Raw genomic sequence first — 25934 nt, 5'->3', positions numbered from 1 at the left:
ATCACATATTGATTTTGATTGATGTCACATAGAAATATTCTCATATATTCTCCATTAAATATTTAATGTTGAATTTGTTGGACACATGATCTCACAAATTATTTGATTTATTTCATACTTAAAATTACTTTAAGATTACAACCAAATATTAAATTGTGTATGTAGTTAACTACATTGCTAATTTTCTGAAATAACAATACATAAAAATGAATTTTATAAAAATTCCAACACTATAACTATATATTTGTCCAAAAATTTAAAGAGCCTTGACCCTACACCCCTGTGTCACCACTGTCGTTCAAGACCTTGCATAATAATTTCCCATAAAGCTATAAACAAAAAATTTAATAAACAAAAAAGTTATACCATTGCATAAAAAAAAAGATGATGGTAGGATTTTTTAAAGTGGAAATTAGTGGGACAAAATACCTAAAATCAAATGTCAGCACATCCGCATAATCCGACGGCCTAGATATCATTGGTCCCTGAGGAACTCACACGGATTGCCAACCTGTATTATTTTTCAGCAGTCCAAATTGAAACCAAAATTTCGTTCACACTTTTGAAAATTTGCCGCTATTTCTCTCCCAGATATGTGCATTATATAAAACCTTCGCATACCCTTAATCCAAAATCGCCAGTTTATTCAACAACAATCCTTAAAAATCCTTTTCTTTTTCCTCTCGAAGCTCTTTTCTACCTTCCAATGGCTCGTACCAAGCAGACTGCAAGGAAATCCACCGGAGGAAAGGCTCCAAGGAAGCAGTTGGCCACCAAGGCGGCAAGGAAGTCAGCCCCGGCCACCGGCGGAGTGAAGAAGCCACACAGATTCAGGCCTGGAACAGTCGCATTGAGAGAGATCAGGAAGTACCAAAAGAGCACCGAGCTTTTGATCAGGAAGCTTCCATTCCAGAGACTCGTGAGGGAAATCGCTCAAGATTTCAAGACCGATCTACGTTTCCAAAGCTCCGCCGTGGCTGCTCTACAGGAGGCTTCCGAAGCTTACCTTGTTGGGCTCTTTGAAGACACAAATCTGTGTGCGATTCATGCTAAAAGAGTCACCATCATGCCTAAGGATATGCAGCTCGCTCGTAGGATTCGTGGTGAGAGGGCATAGACTTTGATTTCCAAAATTAGCTTGTAGATCTTGATTAGTTTGGTTTGTTTCTTTGCGTTTTGTTTAATCTATTATATTGAATGGAAATTACATTTTGGTGTTCATAAATGTCGTATTTGAATTGCATTGGTATGTTTCCAATTTGTCCTTAACATTGCATTTGGAGCAATGTATTTAACAACATATCAGTGGCAATCGTGATTTATTTGCAAACATGATTTTGTTTGTTTATGTGTTCGGCTTCTTCCGAAAAAGAAAATCTATAATCAGTTTGGAATGATGTGCTTGTTTCTTAAGTAATCTTCTACTGTTAGATTAGGAAAAAAGCCTCTTCCTCTGTACATATGAATGATCTTTCCTTCCTGGTAAAGATCTGACAGATCCCCAGAAGCAAGTATGACACTCGAATTTTTGATCAAATCCTGTGAATTCCGTGATCTTCTAATTTTGCAAACATCACATTTAAGCCAGACTATTGCATCATCGATCTACAAAACTCATCATCAACATCTCGTTTTGCTCACACAACAACCATAACATTCCAAGTGCTAAACATTATGCATTGCTTCTGACGCTTTTGACCTTCTGCTAAACAATCACAATCCCATGCATCAAAATCAATTCATTCAATGCATTATATGAATGAAAGTTTGTGTATTCATTCCCTGTAAAAATGATCATGTTAACCTAGTATAGATCCTCAAAAACCATGCCTTTGAATCCTTTATACCATCACATGTGACATTTCTAGCTAGTGGTTGCTTATCCCCAACGGAAGCTGCAATCTTTCTCTCGATCACCTATTTCCTAAATCTCTCAACTAAATTCGGTTATTGCATTAAATAAGGTTCTCATAATGAAGTAACTTGCTCATACACGAATATATTACTTGGACTCGATTCTTCATAGCAACTTGGGTTTGAACCAAAACTACTTTCCTTGTCATCACCATAACCCATGTAATAATGAATACAAACAAAACAACTCAACTATTACTCTATTAGTGCCTTAGTAACCGACCCATCCAACCCGAAAAACCACTTATACTTGATTGTTTTTTTGGTTCTAATAGAGTATTTCGGACTTTGGTTGTAACTTGTAATAGACTATTTGTTGTAAGACTCATGTTTTTTGAAATATTTAACTTTTTGTTAGTGTTTTTTGAAATATTTAACTTCTTGTTAGTGTTTTTTTAAGTATTTAGCTTGTTGTTTCGATTATAGAAAATATGATAAAACCCAAAACCCATGAGTATATGGGTTGAACCCAAGAAACCGAAAAACTGACTTCAAAACCCGAGAAACCGAACCGACCAGAAACCGATCCTATTGGGTTCTGAAAACCAGAAACCGACCATTTATGGGTTGGGTTGGGTTTGGGTCCAAAACCAACCCATGCACAGCCCTAACGTATACTCCTCTCAAAAATTGTCTCGAAGTTCCCAAGTTACTACACATAATAACCATGAAGCAATTTAACACACATAAGTGTGTCCGAAACAACCACATATAGTACAATTTTTTTCCTAGACACCACTAGTATTTTCACGTCTTTAGTAGGCGACTTAACAATAACCATGTGTTTTACTGAGCACATATTAAAGTTTCCTAGACTTATCTTCCAGGGTTATTCTCGCGAATATGCTCGATATAGCATATTTTAATCAGTTTTGTAAAACTCGCTGAGTTGGCCGATTACTCCTCCAAGTACTCGCTACTTGGCCCCTTACTGAGACGAGTTACAATTTCCCAAGTACTCCCCGATCGGTCTCTTATTGAACTGAGCAGTGTTGTAAAACTCGGTCAACTCGGTGATTAATATGTATAATATACTTAATGATTTATTATTTAACACACACAAATGGATTATTACTATATATATATATATATATATATATATATATATATATATATATATATATATATAATTCTCAGTAATTATTCACGAACTGAAACCATTATGTGTTTTTTATAGTTTTTATGTATTCACATGTATCTAATTTTGTTATATATTTCAATCAACTTATGATTTTGACATATATTGTGACATTCCCAAAATCACGGCCAGAAAAGAACGGTTTAATTTATGTTTTTAAAATGATTTCAGAGTAATCCTTTAATTAAAAGAGTTGCGGAATTTGTTCCCAAAACAAAATGTGATAAAATAAGATTTACCAAAGCATTTCTTAAAGAAATGTATTTTTCATTATATTATAATACTCGGGATGTCATGTTCCGATAAACAGACCAAAAGCATAAACATTTCAATACATACCTTACGACAGTTATTTACAACAACATGTCTATAATCCAAAAATAACTTAACAAGTAATCCAACTTATGCTCTGGCACCACTACCTATAATACAAAGAAACTTAGTGGGTCAGACTTGGGAGCCTGGTGAGCATATAGGTTTTCAACCCACAATAAATAATTATATTTAATTCCACCAACCAACAATAACTCAATTACTCATTCCCGTTATTTTCACTTTACGTCCCTAAGACAACTAACATAAGGGACCTAGTCTAACAATATTTCATTGGGGCGACAACACATGATTCGGGGGTTCCTCAGCAATATAAGTCAAATAAGGCAACCATGAGGGGGATGGAGTACAGCGAATGAACACCCAAGTTCATTAACACCTACAGGTGGCGAGCCTGCTAGCGTTCCACAGGACTGTCTAGAAAAGTCTGCGGTCTTCATCTAAACTCCGCTAGATGACTGAATCAAAAACAACATCGAGGACTCTCATCTGTTTATCACACGTCAACTATCTACCCATGTTCTACCCAACATATTAGTAGATAAAAATATATATTTTTATACATAGTTTAAAACCAATATAGCATGTTCAATCAATACATATTCCACATAACAGATGAGGCACACACACATAACACGTATTTCATAGAGAATAAATTAGATCTATGAGATAAAAGAAAGTGAATATACATTCACACATATAACAACAAAATATACACATAACACGTATTTCGTATAAAATACTTCATAATTATGCGTTAGAAGAAAGTAACTACACACTCACTTGATCAGAAGATGATCAGACAGCACTACGGCTTGTAGAAGTAGTATTCTTCGGTAGATCTGGAAGATCTTCACAAAAACCGGACTCCTCGCGGGCAGAGCTTCGACTCGGAAACTCTTTTCTTCTCGGGATCTTCGGGCTTTGGGACTCGCTTCGGGTCTCGGGATGATACCGGGGCTTCGGGATATTTCTTGCACGTAAATCGAGGTAAAACGGGAGAGAGAGGAGAGAAAATAGCAACCCTAAATGGCTGGCCCTTCAAATCTATTTATAGGGCAAAATCTGCCCTTGCCACGTCGTGGCATCTTTTTCCACGTCGTGGGCTTGATCGTCACTGCATGTGTCATCGCAAGTTGCGTCTGGGGGACTCCCGGAGGTGTCAGAAGACCTGCCACGTCGTGACACTGCTTGCCACGTCGTGGTCTCTGACACAACTTTGGGGTTCGCGCCCCGAACTTCAGAAATTCATAACTTTCGCATACGAACTCCGTTTTCGACGTTCTTTATATCGACGCGAAGGTAAGATTATGCTCTACAACTCTCGTTTAGACTCCGTTGGCTAATTTTGAGTTTATTTTTAATATATTATAAATATATTACTTATATATTATTTTTAGTAGGCCGGGACAGGAAAACTCCGTTCGAAATTCATAACTCCTTCATCTGAACTCCGTTTTCGTCTGTCTTTTTATCGTTGGACTACTATTTACGAGATCTTCAACTCTCGTTCAGATTGTTTCGGTTAAGAATCACTCGATCTCATATTTGAGTATTCGGGCTGCATACCGCTAAGTCGAAACTTCGGAAAATCATAATTTCCTCATACGAAGTCAGATTTGGGCGTTATTTTTATGCATGCTCTCGGTTTAACGAACCCTACGACTTTTTTTTAGATCACTAAGGCTAGATATCGCTCTATCTTAAATTCATATTTTACGTCATTCGGCGTCGTGTCGGTTCTGTCGCGAAACTTCGACATGTCATAACTTCTTCGTTATAACTCGGATTTCGGCATTCCTTATATCTCCAGAATCCTTGTTTCGACCACTACAACTTTATGTAAAGATATAGGGCTTATCTCACACTTTAATTTTGACGCTTATTTTTATCATTTATTAATTATATCTTTATAATTAAGTAATAAGCACACAAATACACATAATTCACATAATACTCAAATATTTCATCATTAATACTTCAAAAAGAGTTACAAGGGTTAACCTAGACTATTACATCAATGAAAATGCCTAGCCTGGAAACGCGGGCGTTACAATTCTCTCCCCCTTAGGATGATTCCGCCCCCGGAATCACACATCAACAAACAAATGCGGATAGCGACTCAACATGTCACTCTCCGTTTCCCAGGTGAGATTTGGCCCATTCGAATGTTTCCAATGGACAAGCACTAATTCGACCATCTTGCGTCGAAGCTTCTTAGTCTTTCGGTCAACAATTGCCTCTGGTTCTTCAATTAACCTCTTGTTTTAATCAATTCTCAATTCAGAAATTGGAATTATGTCAGGAACTTCTCCCGTGAACTTCCTCAAATAACACACATGAAAAGTGTTATGAATTCCTTTCAGTTCTTTGGGTAATTCGAGCTTGTAAGCTTGGTTCCCAACCCTCTGAAGAACTTTAAATGGTCCAATAAACATTGGAATCAACTTTCCCCTTTTACCAAATCTTATAAGTCCCTTCCACGGCGAGACTTTAAGCTAAACCGAATCTCCAACTTCAAAAGTCATCGGCCTTCGCTTCTTGTCAGCATAGCTCTTTTGACGATCTTGAGCTGCTAACATTCTTTCCCTAATCACTTTCAACTTCTCAGCAGTCTGATGGACCATCTCGGGTCCCATAAACTGCTTTTCCCCAGCCTCAAGCCAACAAGACGGCATACGACACTTCTGTCCGTACAAAACTTGATAAGGTACCATCTTTATGCTCGAGTGGAAACTATTATTGTAGGAAAATTCTACCAAAGGTAAATGTTCATCCCAATTACCTTGGAATTTCAGGGTACATGCTCTAAGCATATCTTCAAATGTTTGTATCGTTCTTTCGCTCTGACCATCAGTCTGTGGATGGTAAGCTGTACTTAAACACAACTTGGTACCCATTTCCTCTTGTAGACTTTTCCAAAACCTTGAGGTGAAACGGCTATCACGATCTGATACAATCGTTAACGGGACACTGTGAAGCCTTAAAATTTCCTTCACATAAGAATTCGCAAGCTTATCCATAGACCATTTCTCCTTGGCTGCTATGAAATGCGCACTCTTAGTGAATCGATCAACGACCACCCAAATCATGTCGTGACCATTCTTTGTTATGGGCTGTTTAATGACAAAATCCATAGCAATGTCTTCCCATTTATCCGATGGGTTATGAGCATTCTAACACTCCTAAGTGTACATGCAACCCTAAATACCTTGGATCTATGTTTTTCTCTATTATACATGCAAATATGAACATCCAAGGTATTATCCTAATCTATCATATAAAACTATCAATATAACAAGATGGAATACATACCTCTTTGATGTAGAAAGTCTTCATGAAGCTTGAGTGCCTAGTGCCCCAAGTGTGACACCTCAAATGGTTCACACAACACCAAATACACTTGGAATAACTTGAGAGAAATCCACAACTCATGAAATCGGCTAGCCCTTATTTTTACACACTCTAGTGCCGATTTTGGTCAAGAATAAGATCTTTATATAGTGTTACAATTAGGGTAAACCCTAATTGTCATGACTTTCCATTTCCTTGGATCCATGGGTTCAAATACACCATGGAGCATCCATGGACCATCCTATGGGTTTTAGCCCAACTTGATTATCCATGGAGCATTAGCCCACTATACAAGTATGGATGATTTACACAATCAACCCATATATTTAATTAGTCTTCTTTTGATCACTTAATTAATTCTTGATCAATACTAATTAAATAATCTTATTATTCTTATTATTAATATACTAGAACTTATAATATATTAATAACCATAAGTGTCTTATTTCTTTCATTATAGTCTATCCAAGTGCATGATGCCATGCAACCCAAATGGACCATGTCGGGTCGGGTCAAGACCTTTAAGACTCCCACTGTCCTCTTGACATATAAGACTTCCTTGTCAAATATCAAGGGATAGTGTGGATTCTAATCAAGACAAATACTTTATACAATTGGCCTTAGTTGGTCTTTGTTTTATCCAAAACATCACAACTTACTAATTTCAAATGTACAAGATTAAAAAACTTTTACTCTTACATTTGACAATTGTTTTAAACCTTCTTTAAGTCATGTCACTCAAGTTACAATCTTAGAGTATAACTCTAAGAATTGTTTTTGGAACGAAGTATGACTCGTCTTCTTGATTTAACCATTTCAACAATTCAAGTTCCTCTTCTTAGTCATAAGAATGCACTAAGTTTTCCTTAGAGAAACAATTTGATATGGTTTCTTAATCATTAAGATGATCACAAAAACTGATACTAAAGTACTCTCCCATCTCTTCAGATTTGAGAAACTTTTATCCTTCTGCCTAATTTGATTCTTCTTATTCGTTCTGCCATACATTGGAACCTTTTCCAATGTCTCAGAGTTACACTTAAGCTTGTAAGTATAATCATGTTTACTGAGCTTTAGTAAACTATGACGAATAGTCTTATCAATCTTTTGTGGTGGACTTAATCAGTGCACAAGAATGTATACTCGATCCCTTAGTCCTTTACTTGACTCACACATCCATGTGACCGAGTAATTAGTCTTAATTTTTCCAATACTTGAAAGTTCTCATTCATCATGCTATACAACTTGCATGATTCCAAGTTCTGGTCCAATTGATACTTGGGTGATGAGAATCTTTCCTTATTTGGTAAATTTAGACATTACCACAAATGAAAGAATCAATTTCATATTTCCACTCTTGCTATTAATGGAATCATATAAGCAACAATTTTTCCTTAAATGCCATTGTAAGGATATTTTAAAATAAATATAATCTAAAATTTTCTCTTATTTTAAAACTTTACGGAAAAACTTATCCTTACAATCCATATGAAAACTTGTTGTTATCTATTCCTAAGCAATATCTCATAACTCCTAAGAAGTAGCTCAAGAATCCGATCTTCAAGCTACGCAATAGAAATCCATCTATGCGATCAGATTCAGCATATTCTTTCTTTAAGTTTCTTCACTTTTCTTTTATTCTTAAAACATCTACATGTGACCCAGTCACATCATGTATCAAGAATCTCAGAATAGAAACTTAGCAGAGTTAGATAGTGGACTTTACCTGAAGTAGAGTCAAACTTATTGACCTTAAAATCCTTAGGTAAAATTGGCAGCTTCGCAACCAATGCCCGTTCCTCTGGCAATTTAACATATGGACGCTTTGGTAATGGTACTATCTCAGACTTAGCTTTTCTCTTTACCATTTGGTCAACCGAGTTGACTATGGCCGATCCCTTTCCATTGGGAAGAGAATGTTTTTCTGGATTTCCTGTGTCACTATTGTCAATGTCCATCAAGTTTTAAGGAAGTTGATCTTAACAAATAGATAAGATCATTAAGGGTCTTGTCATAGTCTGTTTCATAGGTGTCCCAAAGGAACTCACTATGCGACTTAGAAAGTGATTGAACCACCAACTTTCTCAAGACTTTGACACCCAACTCTCCTGGCTTGTCAATATGTGACTACATTTCCAAGACGTGACCACACCTAGACCTTGCCTTGCCAATTGGGCTTGAGTGACCTTAAACTTTTCAAGAACTTGTGGGTTGGGGAGAATAATTGGAGGAGGTGAATGAAGTATGATTTCCAAGGGACATCATTTTCATTTAGGAAAGCTTGTTTCAAGAGATTTGGGAAGATCATAAATGTCTAAACCAGACATCTTTTGGAAGATATTCAAGATAGTTGATCTTAAGTCCTTAATATGACACCAAATATGAAATATTAAGGCTAGGACCCAACAAACTATTTTATAAATTAGAAGAGGTATGCCGTAATCCAAGCTATAAAATATTTGAAGGTAGGTGAATGACGATTCACCAATTTCCACCGAGATAAACGAAATGTATTATTAGGTTTTAATTGGTTTTGAAACTCCTAGATCTTTGAGATTCATTGAACTGTTCAATGTCATGTTTCAATCTCGAGTGTGCCCTTCAGGTTTTGTGACTAGGATGCCGAGGATCACAAAACAAGGTGTGAAGTAACCATGCAAATTACTTGGTACCCTTAAGTGTTTACCCCTCAATCGATGTGTCGGTTAACCACACACGCTCCATCGATACTATGATAAACATTAAGTTACCCTTTGCCTACCTTGTTAAATACGAGTTAGTGTGCCGGTTACCCACACACGCTCCACTAACCGACTTAAACAAAGTGCAAAGTGTAATTTCATGGATTAGCACCTTATTCACATTTTCCTAAGGAACTATGATTGGGTATTATTAAGAGTTTAGTTACTTAGTATTTATCATTAATACTTTTAATGAAGGGAGAATTACAGTCCTGTCAAACCCGTTCGGCTAAGGACACTCCACCAGTCAAGCAAGCGGTGGGTGAGAGTGGACACCCATTAAGTTGCCATTTTATAGGCAACAACCTTATACCCACCTTATAGAGCGGCTTCGTGAATGAGGCGTACTAGCGGTAAGACTGACTTTACTCTTATACATATATATATATATATATATATATATATATATATATATATATATATATTATTAACTTATAATATTATAAAGTATAAGTGTTGAATTTTAACTTTTAAAATTCTAAGGGCTAACTTGGAATTAAAGTATTCATAAGTGAAAACTTTTCAAATTCCAAAATTTGAGGGCAAGTTTTGAAACTATTCAAAACTAATTAATTCCATAACTTACGTGTTTAAAGTAGTTTTAAAAAATTCAAACATCAATTTTTCATACACGCCATTGCAAGGATAAATAAATAAATAAAATCAAATTTTATTTTATTGCGGAAAAATTTGTCCTTACAATGCAATTCATTGAAAAACTACATATTTCTTAGCAATCTATTCTAACTCTAAGTAGTAGCTCAAGATTCTAATCTTCAAGTAATGCGATCGAAATCCATTTCTTCACGATTAGATTTCGCTCACTTCTTCCCTTAAGCTTCCTCTCTTTTCTTCGATCCTACAAGACATCGAAATGTAATCTTATCACATCATGTATTAAGAATCTAGAATAGGAACTTAAAAGAGTTAGTTAATGGATTTTACCTAAAGCAGAGCCATACATTTTGACTCTCCCATCTCTTAGATTTCTTAGGTAAATAGGGCAGCTTCGTCTCCAATGCCCCTTCTCTTGGCAATAAAAGCAAATTGACTTATTTGGAACAGCACACGGAACTACTTCTGACTTTGCCTCTCTCTTATGATCAAACTTTTCGATCATGACATGCCTTTCGTTGCCATTTCCTATATCCATAGAGGTCTGGAAGGCAGATCCACCAATCAACTTTGCTTTTCCAGTGCACCAAATCATTGTTGATTCAGCAACAATAAGCATATAGGTGAGATTAATGAGGGTTATGTCGTGGTTCATCATATAGTAACTCTCTTAAGAACTCACTATATGAGTCAGGAAGTGACTGAAGAACCCGATCAATAGCCAGCTCCTCACAGACAACAGATCCCAACATTCTTAATCTATCAATGTGTGTCTTCATCTCTAGGATGTGTGCACACATTGACTTTCCTTCTTCGTGTTTACTTGCCAAAAGGGCTTGAGTGAGTTTGAACTTTTCAATCTTTTGAACTTGTGGGTTAGGGAGAATAATAGGAGGTGGTGGAGGAAGCGAAGCATGATCTCGTGTTCCTCGATCGAATCGTGGAATATCATCTTCATGTGAAAAGCTTGTTCCACGAGATCTGGGAAGACCATAGTTGTCATACTTTAACATCTACAAAACAGGAGAAAAATCAAATTCAAGTTAGTTGATTGATTGAGTCCTTAATAAATCACCCAAATGAGATATTAAGGCTAGGACCCAACACAATACTCTACAACCTAGAAAAGGGATGCCGTAATCTAGTTGCAGAATATTTGAAGGTAAGTGAATGACGATTCACTAATTTCCACCATGAAAAATGAAAAACATATTAAGTTTTAAATCTATTGAAAATTCCTAAATCCTTTGAAATTCATTGAAGATTTCAATGGCATGTTTAAATCTCGATATGCCCCTCTAGTTTGTGACTGGGATACCGAGGATCACAAAGTGGGTGTGAATAACCATGCAAACTTACATGGTGCCCCCACATGTTACAGTCACCTATTCGATGTGCCGGTTAACCACACACGCTCCACCGAACTATGACAAACATTGAGTCACCCTTTGCTACCTTTGCTTAGAACCATTTAGTGTGTCGGTTAACCACACACGCTCCACTAACGTCTTCGCAAGGGCACAAAGTGTAATTTCATGGAAATGCATCAATTCACTTTTGCCTAAAGCAACTAAGATTGGGAATTTGTAAAAGCATTTAGTTACTTTTGTACTTCATTATACTTATAATGGAAGGTTTCTGTCCTATCCTACCCGTTCGACTAACGACCATCCACTAGTCAAGAGTGCGGTTGGTAAGAGTGGATAACCATTCAATCGTCATTTTATAGGCAATTTCCTTAAACACCCCTTATAGACCAGCTTTGTGAATGAGGCCTACTAACGGTAAGACTGACATTTACTCATACATATATAATACTAGACTTTTAATGTTATATATAGTATAGGATGTAGTTTATACTTTTAAAATACTAGGTGTTCAAATTTAATAATTATACTTTTAATTTAATTAAATTGTAAACCAAAACTTTATGGGTTTATTAAATCTCTCTTAGTTATACACTTTAATTAATTAATAAAACCATAAGGGTGTGATTTGAACTTTTTCAAAACAATACTAGGGTTTTAGAATTTAACATTTCTAAATTAACCTTTTAATCAACTTTTAAATTCCAAAACTTGAGGACAAGTTTTGAAACATTTCAAAATATTAGGGTTTCAACTATTTAAATTTCAAAACCAAAACTTTTGAGTTCAAATTTAAACTATAAAACCTAAAGGGATTAATTTGAAACTTTTCCAAACTTTATCAAGAATATTATAGATCACATAATTCAAATAAGGCAATTAATAATTAATTGGTGGTTATCTAATTAGATCTAGTTCAAATTCTTGCAAGATAATGATCAAATAATTCAACATTTATCAAATAAGGTAACAATTATCTAATTAGATGACCAAGATCTTTTATTTTGACAAAGATAATCATAAGGAATCAATAAAATTCAAATTTTATTAATTTTAAACAATTATGGCAATTATCCTAAGTCAAAATAGGTAAAAATCCCGAAAATCCGCCTGCCTGACAGCTAAACTCGCCGAGTCCACATTGGAACTCGACGCGTTTGTCAGGCAGATGGCCAAAAACTCGATCTTGCAACATGAATGAATGTACTAGGCATCAATACAATAGAAATCAATCATGGCTCTGATACCACTGATGGGTTTTAGTCATAAGAACATCCTATGTGCTCATGCAAACCCTAATGCTTGGATCTAGGTTTCTCTATTGTACATGCAATTAATCCAAGACTTTAAACCCTAGTTCTAGCATACAATTAACCATATTAACATGTGAAAGGGTTTTTAGATCTTACCTTGATTTTTATGTAGTAATAACAATCTCAAATCCTCCTTGTAATGACTTTAGAAAGCTAAGAGTCATAAACTCCTCTAATGGTTCACAAACACCAAGAGCAAGATGATGAAGAATGAGAAGAGAGGAGGCACCCAAAAACGTGTGGAAACCCTAAGGAATCAGTTGGCCACGTTTTTGGTGCCCTAGGGGTCCTTAAATAGTGAGGCTATTAGGGTTATCTAACAAGGAAACCCAAATTTGACTGCTTAGGCCCTAAGCAACCCATGGACTCCCTCCTTTGAGGCCTAGGACGATTTCCAATGGGTTTCCCCATAGAATTTTTCCACCCCTCTAATATGGAGTCCATTAGCCCAATATTCAACTATCATACAATTGACAGTTCTAGTCCCTTAAGTTTAATTAATGTCTTTTTAGCCACAAAATTAATTCTTAATTAATTATTGACTAATATTAATTAAACAATGTGATTTCTCCTTTAATATATTATTCTCATAATATATTAATAAATCATAATTAATCATCTCTCTCTCCATAATTCATCATATCAAGTTGCTTTGGTGAAGGCAACCCAAAAGGACCATGCACCATCGGGTCAAGTACATACCAAAATAGTTATGGACTTAGACATTAATCCAACGGCAAGTCATGGCGAAACTTGACTGCCGGCAGCGACGTTGGCATGAAGTCGGCGGTCGATTGGCAGCCATGAGTGACCGAAGGGTAGAGGAAATAGGTGGTGTCGGCTGAAGGGGGTGCTACCCGGCGGCTGAAGACATGAGTGGCGGCCGATACCCTCGTAGGGTTAGGGTTCCCGTAAGGGATATATACCCGTGTCTCCCAAAAGTTAATCCAATAATGAAACTAACAGCCCCTCACTTCCAGATTTATTTTCAAACCTAGTCCATAACCAATTCGACCCTGACTTCAAGAATCTCTTCATAATAGGTCCTGAAATTACCATTCAGCCCCCTAAGCCTTCAAATCTTTTCAAATTAATTCACAATAATTACCATGAGGCCCTTGCCTTCATAACTATTTACGAAACTAACTCAAAACTTACATTTTAACCCCCACCTTCTATAATTATGACCTTTAACTCCTCAAAATTAACGCCTTGCTCAATTATTATTCATTTTAGGGCTTCTATACATTTATTTATTTATTTTATAAACGGGGTGTTACAACTCTCCCCCAGTTAAATTAGATTTCGTCCTTGAAATCATCTCTTGTCATTCCTTACATGCCTAACTACTCAAGTAGCATGGCCAAAATCTTGGGCACACCCTAGCCTTCTCAGGGTGGCCGTGATCAATCCTCGTAAAGCCCTAAAATCTGCATGAAAACTAATTCCTCGCAACAAGATCACATCTACTTCATCTAAATTCTGATGTCTCGAGATTATCTGAATTCCAAACAGACCACTCATACTGAATCATTATAGGTGAACCCCGTGGTGGGTGACTAAGAATTACTCAACATTTCGTTACGCTTATTATACATGAGACCCTCAATACCATTACTGTTGGAGACCCAAAACTGTCTGAACACTGAACTGCCCGAAACACTAAACTGTCTGAACACTGAACTGCCTAAAACAGATGTTGCTACATGGCTGCTTTCCAACATCTCTCGAGATCTTCCTGTCTCAATTCATTCGTCATCCATCTGAAATACCGGTTTCTCGTCTGACTGTGGAGCCCCAAGGACTCCCTACTTAGTCGCCTCACACAACCTCTGAACGAAATCCTTCTCTGAAACAAACAACTACTAGTTATCTTGTCACTGTGGCCCTAGCGGCCTTCTGATCTAACTGATCGGTTCCACACGTCGAATCTTGAGGTTACCAACCCACAGCTAAACGCGATTGCTACATGACCAATTGTAGCCTCATTTCATAAATGACCTTAAGCAGTCCACTGCTTCCTTGCTCTCATCTCTGTAGTGACGCTTATACAATCTTATCACTGGCTTAACCAGGTCTAATCCGTCGGGAAAATTCCGAAATCCAATCCATGGATTTCCATGTCCTTACTGCTATACCTGAAATGGTGGGTACTACTATTCTTTCCGCGTCCTAACAACGCACTCACGCTATCTAACAACCTAGTGAATACTACGGCTATACCCGCAGAATCACCACACTCTATCACTGTCTGGCTGCTCGTGAATGCTATGGCTACACCCACAGACTTACAACAATCTAACACTATCTGGTTACTAGTGAATGCTACGGCTACACCCGTAGACTTACAACACTCTATCACTATCTGGCTGCTAGTGAACGCTATGGCTACACTCGTAGACTTACAACACTCTAACACTATTTGGTTGCTAGTGAACGCTACGGATACCCCCGTAGACTTACAACATTCTAACACTATCTGGCTGCTAGTGAATGCTACGGCTACACCCATAGACTTACAACACTCTAACACAATCTATGCTGGATCTAATACGCGCTTGACCTGCACTTAGTTGTACTCATGTCCTGTCTAGAATCCCCAACCTGATTCCCTAAGGCTTACTAGTAAACATTACGGGAACGCAATCTCCTTATCGTGAAGTTTTTCCGAACTTCCATATCACACTCTCCTCGAACCATACAGCCACATGGGCCATTTTCCTTTCAGACAAGGATGCAAAACTTATCCTAGTCTCAAAACTGCTCCCGCTTCTGAATCCTTGGGTGATTCTCCCCCACTTTGATTTGGCTAATGCCTTACAACATACCAAACTGGAAGATTTCCCAATCCTTCTCACCACCCATGACCATCTACTAGAACTCATGCTTATCCGTGTTAGGGTTTCTACACCAGCTAATCCAAAAGATCACACAACTTCTAAAATCCGAATAAATCTCCGGTAATATCCCGCTAGACCCAGGAAGTTCCGAATCTCAATTGGAGACCTCGGAATCTCCCACTGCATCACGGTCTCTAACTCGGCCGGATCGACTAGAATACCCTTCTGATTGACAAGGTGCCCAAGAAATTGCACCCTACGCAACCATAACTCACAATTGGAGAACCTTGCGAAAATTATCTCCTTTCTCAAAGTCTCTAGCACCTCCCTCAGGTGCTTCTCGTGCTGCTCCTCAGTCTTGGAATAAACCAAGATGACGTTGTATCTTCCCAATCCCGTAATCTGGGTAATTGCTCTATCACTATTCACTAATGCTTCTCGGCATGCAATTGGCATATGACATCTCTTGAAAATATAATTCAGACACAAACATAGAATAACTCATAGTAACACTTACTCACACCCTTGGAATGGAAAACTCCATCGTGTAGTTTCCCGCACGTGCTGCACCAAATCTGGTCCTGCTGGCCTCTCAAAAGCTAATCCTAAATCTTGGGTCTCCTCCCGAGACCCTTCAATATAAGCAACTGATATGGCTCCCTCTTACCAATGTGCTCGAAGTCCATATCCCGTTCTCAAGCTCTATAGAAGTCATATCATTCAGGGTCTTGCACCCCTAGATACTCACGATCTCCCCGCTATCATTCTACAGTATGTTCTGATAACTTTCCTTCTTCATTTCCTCATCTATTGCATACTGTGGTACCATATAAGCTCTTTCTCGAGTCTTGGCATGGATCCCTTCCACGGTCTCAGTCGTCTGGTGGAGATCTAACAACCATTGTGCCAACTGCTGCGCCTCAATCTCCTGGGCACACTCTGCCCAGAATCTGGTCTAAAAGTCATCCCATGACCTAACATTAACCGCATCATCACACAACTCACTACCGACCTCTTCCTATCAATCTCATGCTCTATCCCTCAGGAGACAAGAAGTAAGTCAGATCTTGTCTCCTTTCGAGACAACGTCTGGTACGAAAAGTGTTGGCAACATCTGCCAACCATCCGCTGCTAACAATGGGGTCCCTAACCCCCATGTCAATCTGAAGCCTCACAAACTCTGAAATCCTGAAACATCAACATACGGGTCTTTATCATGACTGCCATCTCAGTGCGAACGCATTCTGCCTCTCAACACAAATCTCTAAACTGCTCTCCTTGATCACAGCGAAGATCATAGGAGTCTGATCAATGATACTGCGCATACTCTCAGATGAAATGAACTCCCTCATTTGATCATCAATCTGCCCGGCTCTAGATTCCGAGCCTGATCCCACGTCGACGCCAAAACTACCATCTGGTCTACCACGTAGCGTCAGTATACTCGGTAATATACCACCACTAACATCACAATGCTCATCAAAACTCGAGGAATCTCACACACTACTAGTTTCCTGGATTCGTCTCAGCCTTCCTTGATTCGAGTACAGATCCTCTGCTTTCAGTAGTACGGGCCCATACTACCTTCCACATCTATCCGTACTTTCCTCAAGAACTGCCTTGACTCCACCAAGTCACTACTACTGTTACTGATCTCTACCACTACCATCCTAGGCTTACCCTAGGGAAATCTCTGACCCACTCTCCGCCATCAACTACATAAGAAGTCCCTGGTTTCTTCCCCTAACTAGTTCGCGAATACTATTACATATTACTCGGACCAGATAATTCTTTGAATGAGAGATCCTACTCTACAACGGTTGGACTCAGACAAGAGCTGCGAAATAGAGCTAGACTTAACCTTCTGAAATTATTTAGTCCTTGCAATATGCAACGTAACATACTCGTTTACTACTTAGTGAAAGATAACTAAGACTCCTAAAAGCACAAAGCAAGCATCATTCGAGCATCGAGTACACATAATTAAACATCTACTACTCTGGCTATCATACTGACTAATCTGTACTACCATACAATGTGAAGCTCATATGACCAGGCGTAACCTAAACAGGTTATCCTACTACTGTCTACTGAATACTAGCATGCAATTCTCATAAAGCTGAGACACATATAACATGCACATAAAGCATCCTCCTAAATCCTTAGTCCTATTCCAGCATGTTGTTCTACTGAAACTGAAACTGATACTCATAGCATAAACTTGTATGGGTAATTTGGGAGTACTTACTTGAGCTCGGCTGATTGCATGCACCACACCATTTTCTCTTTTCAAAACTCTTTTTGCTTTTTCTAAAACTCTTTTCTTTATACTTTTTCTAAAATTGTTTTCTTTTCTCAAAATTCTTTTGTAACCATGGGTTTTCTCTTGAAAACTTTATACCACTTCCTTAGTTTGAGTTCAGACACACTCGGGAGTGCACCCGAATCCCTCAAACCAAGGCTCTGATACCAACTTGTAACATCCCAAAAATACAGTCTGAAATTTTCGTTTTAAATCAGTAATAAAGCCATATTCATCAACGTCATATAAGAACCATAAACTATGTATCTCAAAATATCGTAACAACTGTCAAATATATCAGAGTATAAACATCCCAAGCTGAACAAATGGTGTGTGCACTGCAATCTTCCAGAGCTCCTCTTTTGAAAACTGAGTACCTAAAACCAAAACTGAAAACTGTAAGCACGAAACTTAGTGAGCTCCCCCAAACTACCACATACCATACAATAACATATAAAGCAACTACTGGGCCTTGCCCACTTTATCGAGCCGAAGTCCGGAACTAACCAGGGCCTTGCCCTCTGCATCAGACCGAATTCCGGAACTAACCAGGGCCTTGCCCTCTGCATCGGACTAAAGTCCAGAAACTGCATCAGACCGAAGTCCGGAACTAACCAGGGCCTTGGCCTCTACATCGTACCAAAGTCCGAAAACTGACTGAACATATCATAGCATAATCATAACTACTAACATAACACATATACTGCATACTGCATCGGACCAAAGTCCGGAACACATAACACAAAGACATACTTGAATCACAAAGACATCAAGCACACTGAACTATTGCATCAGACTGTAGTCCAGAACTACTTACATCTAACATGTAAGCTAAACCACATATCATATAACATATAACATGTAAACTAAACCACTGCATCGGTCCCCGCCCGGCATTGGACTAGAGTCCGGTACTACTAATACCTAAACGGGCCGACATTGTGGCCTTAGACCCGTTCCTACTGGAAGAGGACTCACCTCACACTACTGAAGTCCCATAGACACAATCCCACACTGCTGAAGTCCCACAGACTCAACCCCAGCTGCTGGATGACAGATTCTCGAACTGTCAACACCAAAATTACACCCAATTAATAAATGGGTTCTAACACATAACTATAAATACATGCTTTGGATAATTACTACATTACCCCTAGCTTGGCTTACCCAAGTCTAGGGCCCAATCCATAGGTCTAAGGTCAACTTGGGATCAAAGCCCAACATATGGCCCAATTTTCCAAATTGGGCCCAAACCTCTACATGGACTTCCCTTAAGGACCAGTTGTTCAATCCAGTCCAACATGTCTCATTCTAGGGGCCCAATATCATACAACCATCTAGGCCCCAACTATGGCCCAATTTTCCAAATTGGGCCCAATCCTTCATATGGGCCTTACCCTAAAGCCCAACTAATTACTCTAGTCCATTTAATCATTCTTGGATGGCCCAACATAAAGCCCAAGTAAAATTAGGGTTTCACATAAAATGACAATTAGGGTTAAGTGTTTCTCACTTAACCCATTAAGGGCTTATCCCACTAAGGACTTAATCCGTTAAGGACTTAATCCATTAAGTCCATTATTGCTTAGATTAATCCTGCCAATGATTATTATTTAATATTTCACTTATTAAATAATTCTCGTATGTGTCCTGATAATTTCTCAAATATTAGGATTTTCTCAATTAGCTCATTAAGGACTTAGTCCATTAAGTCCTTTACTCTACTAGATAAATGGCCTGGAATAGTTTGGGCTTAATTCACAATCTAATCCCAATGGCCCAAAAATAGGTCGAAGGCCCAAATGCTAACAATTAGGGTCTTCCACCCAAACATGGCCCAATAGGCCTAACACCAATCTCTAAGCCCATTAGGGTTTGCTAGTGGGGCACCATCCACTACCACTTCGAGTAGTGGTGGTCTATGGCGGCTTACGGCAGCGGCCACCACCTTACGGTGGTGGTTTTGATTATTTTCATTAATCCAAAATTCAAGTTACATTTTACAAGGCTAATCTCAATTAACCATACACACATACACTAAACTAATCACACACACACTAACTAATCACACACACATAACCACACCATGGTGGCCAGCGGCGGTGCTTGGCAGCAACCACCACCTCACGGTGGTGGCAGTGGCTATTCTCGGCTTTCTGATCAAACAATCCCAATCATACATCACTGAAATAACACACACCCACCCTTATTCTTGGAAAAGTAACACGACCACGACCTGGTGGCGCTTGACGGCGGCAGAACCCCGGAGAGGCGGCGGCAGTGGCGACTTTCGCAATAACAGCCACCACCTCACGGTGGTGGCGATTGTTTCCCAAGGGCATCAGTCTGGAACATACACGAGTGCTCTGCCTGAATGCATCTTGTAACACCGTAAATTTTCATATAAATTTTTCATTGTTAAATCACAAAATTCTCATAATACATTACACAAAAATCCCCAATTATCAAATTAACAAAACACAATTTGTGATTGTTTGATTAATAATCCAGGATCCTCTAAAACATAACTCTTCATCTCGTGTGTACAATCGAGCCGTCGCCTTCCCGTGATCCTGAGAAGTACCTGAAACACATAACACATAACACGGTAAGCACGAAGCTTAGTGATTTCCCCCAAATACCACAAATACACTTTAGCCACTCGAGGCTATAACTCTGTAAGACCCTCTGGTCAATGTGCCTCAGTGGGACCCTCCAGTCCCACAACTCTAATGGACCCTCCGGTCCTAACTCCGTGGACCCTCCGGTCCTAACACTGTGGACCCTCCGGTCCTAACTCCGTAAGCTCATAATAAACACACAACATAATTCACATAGACATAATGCAGGATATCACAGTACTCTAATAAACACATAAGATCAATATATACACATGTTCCATAACAACATAAGTCACAAAGACAGTATGTACGATAACACATAACACATAATAAACAAATAAGTCCCTCCGGTCGATAATGTACTAAGACCCTCTGGTCTATATGTACCAAGACCCTCCGGTTAATAATATATTGAGACCCTCCGGTCAACAGTGTAAGTAAGACCCTCTGGTCAATAACACGAATAAGACCCTCCGGTCTCACACAAATCACTACACATGTAACTATAGTAAGAAGACTCACCTCGGATGGCAAACAAATCCTATAAATGCTGCTGCTACACTCCGAATTCTATCACTAAGCCAAACCCACAAATAACCCCATTAGGATCTAAGACCAACTTTCACATTATTAGGTCTAAATATGGTCCATCAATCCAGTCCATAAATAATCCAAGCCCAATGGGCCCACCAATGTAACGCCTGTGTTTTCGGGCTTGCCATTTTTAGCAATGTAATAGTCTAGGTTAACCTTTGTAACCCGTTTTGAAATAATAAGATTGTATTATTTGAGTATTATGCGTTTTGTGCTTAATTGCTTAATTATGTGGTTTGATTAATTAAGAATAAAAATAAGCGTCAAAATTTAAGTGTAAAATAAACTTAATATCTTTGAATAATGTTGTAGTAGTTGAAACGAGGTTTCCGTCTATATATAGAACGCCCAAATCTGACTTCGTATGAGGAAGTTATGATTTATCGAAGTTTCGGCTTAGCGGTGTGCAGCCCGAAATACTCGATTTGAGATCGAGCGGTTTTTAGCCGAAGCAATCTAAACGAGGATCGAAGGTCTCGTTGTTGGTGTCGAAGCGATAAAAAGTTAGGCGAGAACGGACGTCAAACGAAGAAGTTATGAATTTATAACGAAGTTTTTTCTGTCGCGGCCTATTAAAAATAAATAATAAAAGTAAAGTCAAAATTAGCCGACGGAGTCTAAACGAAAGTTGTAGAAGATGTAATCCATGGTGGTGGCGGCCGATATCACAAAGTTTAGGGTTAAGGTTGCGTCGCATATACGGGAGAGAAATAAAGCACAACTCGATCCGCTCCTTTCCCAAACTCCCATTCCTTTTTATCACATTTAGCCCCTCCTTACCATATCTTCTTCAAACCAAGACCAAAAGTTACCTAATAGCCCCTGCCCTCATAAATCTTTACAAATTAAATTCAGAATTTACCATTTAGACCTTGCTTCCCAAAAAATCTATCCAAATTAAGTCCCAATAATTCGCCAAACAACCCCTGGCTTCATAGATATTTATAAACCACTCCGGATCTTACACTTTTAACTCGAAACTTCTAGAATCATGACAATTAAATTCTCGAGGCCAACACCTGGCGATGTTATTATTTATTTTAGGGTTTCTATTCATATTAACCCTTATATATCTATTTAATCCATAAACGGGATGTTACACATCTAACCACCTCCACCCTTGCGGTGGCAGGCGGCGAAAATGAAAAGAAGAGAGATACGGAGGGTAGCATTCCAAAATAGCTACAACCATCTCGATGGTTGATCTGTGAACCCTCACAGTGGCGGTGGCACCCAAGATATAGCAGAGAACCACCGTAGGAAACGACGACGGCATCAACGGAAACTAGAAGAAGAAAGACGACATCTGATAGTTGTTTGCGGCCCTTGCCGGCGACGTAAGTCATGGCAAAACTTGACTGTCGGCAGCTTCCAATGGTGGCAGCGACATTGGCATGAAGTCGGCGGTCGATTGGCAGCCATGAGTGACCGGAGGGTGGTGGAAATAGGTGGTGTCGACTGAAGGGGATGCTACCCGGCGGCTGAAGACATGAGTGGCGGCCGATACCCTTGTTGGGTTAGGGTTCCCGTAAGGGATATATACCTGGGTCTCCCAAAAGTTAATCCCATAATGACACTAATAGCCCCTCACTTCCAAATTTATTTCAAACCTAATCCATAATTTACCAATTCGACCCTGACTTCAAGAATCTCTTCGTAATAGGTCCTGAAATTACCATTCAACCCCCTAAGCCTTCAAATCTTTTCAAATTAATTCATAATAATTACCACGGGGCCCTTTCCTTCATAACTATTTACGAAACTAACTCACAACTTACATTTTAACCCCCACCTTCTATAATTATGACCTTTAACTCCTCAAAATTAACGCCATGCTCAATTATTATTCATTTTAGGGCTTCTATACATTTATTTATTTATTTTATAAACGGGGTGTTACATGATCTTTATCGGGATCTATGCAGGAGTATTATTTAGAGGATACTTGGTCAGGATTGGAGTGATAGTTCTCCAGTGAAGTCAGCGTTCAGGGGGTTCTATCAATGTCCATGTATGGTCGGTAATTGTCAATGGAAGAACTTTGGAGTTCAAGCACTACCGTTGCTAGGAAAGGATTGGTAGCATGAAGATAATGGAGTCAGTTGCGAGTGTTGGATGCTTAAGTGGTTGGTCATCGGATGTTCAAGATAACGGTATTCCCGCATGGGCTGTGTACGGTTAGAGTTCAGTGGTGCTGCGAGACTAGGAGTAAGAACGAGCACTCGACGACCAGAGTAAAGATCAATGCTTCTAATTGTTAGCATGAGAGGTGGAATAAGGTGTCAGACTGGACCAAATTTCAATAGTAACACATAAAAATGAATTTTATAAAAATTCCAACACTATAACTATATATTTGTCCAAAAATTTCAAAAGCCTTGAAAATTGAAGACACTGCGCCATGTGTCACCACTGTAGTTCAAAACCTTGCATAATAATTTTCCATAAAGCTATAAACAAATATTTTAATAAACAAAAAAGTTATACCATTACATAAAAAAATGTTGCTAATAAGACACCCCCGTTGACCATTTTATAAAAGGCCAACTTCCCTATCTAGTTCAAGTCCTAAAACAACGGATATTGGAAAAGCTGAACGAGAAGAAATAGCCATAATATCCCTAGGGGCACCTTCGATCGATACTGCCTTAGACCCTGCCCTTGGTCCTAAACCTGCTTACGCTGGAGAAGCCCTTACTTCTTCAGCTTGAAAGACATCTCAGGAAAGAGCTACTTCAACTGAAGAAATTTATTTAGTAGCGAGAACCATCCAAGCATGAGAGTTGCATTTATAGTCAGAACTAAATCCCGGGATGGTGAATTAGACTGAGCCTATGCTGGCATTATACATCCGGGAATCTCCTTAAATAAGAGGGCCACGGCCGTGGCGTTGGGCAGAAAGCCGATGATTTCGGCGCTACTTATAATTAGTTTTTTTCGAAAAACAATGTAATTTCATTTTCAACCAATGAAAATATTTTAAATTTCAATTAGGATTATCTATACGGTAAAATGAGATATAATTTTAGAAAAAAAAACAAAAAAAAAACGATGGTAAGATTTTTTTAAAGTGGAAATTAGTGGGACAAAATATCTAAAATCAAATGTCAGCACACATCCGCATAATCCGACGGCCTAGATAAGGAACTCACACGGATTGCCAACTTGTATTGTTTTTCCGCACTCCAAATTGAAACCTAAATTTCGTTCACGCTTTTGAAAATTTGCCGCTATTTCTCTCCCAGACATGAGCATTATATAAACCTTCACATGCCCTTAAACTAAATCGCCAGTTTATTCAACAACAATCCTTAAAAATCCTTTTCCTCTCGAAGCTCTTTTCTACCTTCCAATGGCTCGTACCAAGCAGACTGCAAGGAAATCCACCGGAGGAAAGGCTCCAAGGAAGCAGTTGGCCACCAAGGCGGCAAGGAAGTCAGCTCCGGCCACCGGCGGAGTGAAGAAGCCACACAGATTCAGGCCTGGAACAGTCGCACTGAGAGAGATCAGAAAGTATCAGAAGAGCACCGAACTTTTGATCAGGAAACTTCCATTCCAGAGACTTGTGAGGGAAATCGCTCAAGATTTCAAGACCGATCTTCGTTTCCAAAGCTCCGCCGTGGCTGCTCTCCAGGAGGCTTCCGAAGCTTACCTTGTTGGGCTCTTTGAAGACACAAATCTGTGTGCGATTCATGCTAAAAGAGTCACCATCATGCCTAAGGACATGCAGCTCGCTCGTAGGATTCGTGGTGAGAGGGCATAGACTTTGATTTCCAAAATTAGCATGTAGATCATGATTAGTTTGCTGTTGATGTATGTGTTTTGTTTCTATCTGGTTATACCCAATGAAAAATCGAACTTGGTTATGATAAATTACCTACTTAATTTGCATTGCCGTGTTGCCAATTCGATAAATTTTCCATTTTAGTTGTTAATCGAAAACATTGACTCAGGAAAAATATTCATAACAATAAATTACTGTTATTAAGAATTTGTATACTGTTAGCGACTGCGAATATGGTTCATTGTTGCCATGGTAGCTTTGTAATGATGATTTTGTAGCTTTGCTTTGCCATTATGTCTCGTTGAAGACCCTTATATCCCAATAAAACAAAACACATTATCTTTGAGTGTACAAAAACTCAAACAATAGTGGGTGTTTGGCTTAGCTTTTTGAAAGTCAAAAGTCCTTTTTGAAAAAGAAAAAAAAAAAAAAACAAAAGATGTTTGACAAACTTACTTTTAGAAGCTACTTTTAAAGTTTTTACGTAAGGAAAAAGAACTTTTTGGAAAAGTCAGGAAATCCTGACTTTTTGTAACTTTTTCAAAAAGAACTTTTGGGGTTTGAAAAGCTAAGCCAAACACCCCAGGTCTTTCAACATAATTCTTCTAACATGAGAAACATATCTACAAAAATGTAGCAAAAAGCCAAAAACTATGGTTTTTGAACTACCGGAAACGTTAGTAACACGTTCATTTCCCTATTGTCAACTAATTTTAGGCCATGTTATTAGATTTGAGATCTTATTTAAAATTGTTTAAAGTTTTGTAAAATCATGTGAGTTCGGGTTTAATGGAAAGATCCTATAAAAATATACTCATATTGAAATTTGTTCGCAAGGTTTTGGATATAGTATATATGTTATAACTTGATATTGACAATGAGTTGAATCATAACTTCCTAACCCTGAATCATAATTTTTATTGCTATAAACCAAGGTTTTGAAAATCGGACCGGACATTCAATTGGTCCAACCGGTCGGACCGGTCCTGAAAACTGTAAAAACCGGACTATATACAGT

At 38.5% G+C, this 25934-nt stretch overlaps 2 protein-coding genes across 2 annotated transcripts; both read left to right on the top strand.

Annotated features, from left to right (window-relative positions):
- Nucleotides 1–618: 618 nt before the first annotated feature.
- LOC145058998 (histone H3.2) lies at nt 619–1225 on the top strand. Its single transcript, XM_079006867.1, has one exon. The coding sequence runs from the start codon at nt 707–709 to the stop codon at nt 1115–1117; it is 411 nt and encodes a 136-aa protein (XP_078862993.1). The 5' UTR covers nt 619–706; the 3' UTR covers nt 1118–1225.
- Nucleotides 1226–24406: 23181 nt separating this feature from the next.
- On the top strand, nt 24407–25005 carry LOC145058997 (histone H3.2). The gene has a single exon (XM_079006866.1). The coding sequence runs from the start codon at nt 24485–24487 to the stop codon at nt 24893–24895; it is 411 nt and encodes a 136-aa protein (XP_078862992.1). The 5' UTR covers nt 24407–24484; the 3' UTR covers nt 24896–25005.
- Nucleotides 25006–25934: the final 929 nt, after the last annotated feature.

The sequence above is a fragment of the Lactuca serriola genome, chromosome 6 (assembly GCF_051521515.1).
Source record: "Lactuca serriola cultivar US96UC23 chromosome 6, Lser_US96UC23_V15, whole genome shotgun sequence".
NCBI lineage: Eukaryota > Viridiplantae > Streptophyta > Magnoliopsida > Asterales > Asteraceae > Lactuca > Lactuca serriola.
The sequence above is the reverse complement of the archived record's forward strand: the minus strand, read 5'-3'. Positions and strand labels throughout refer to the sequence as shown.

Bases quoted from the DNA above. Each gene is read 5' to 3' on its own strand.
- LOC145058997 (XM_079006866.1), top strand. From the start codon at position 24,485: ATGGCTCGTACCAAGCAGACTGCAAGGAAATCCACCGGAGGAAAGGCT.
- LOC145058998 (XM_079006867.1), top strand. From the start codon at position 707: ATGGCTCGTACCAAGCAGACTGCAAGGAAATCCACCGGAGGAAAGGCT.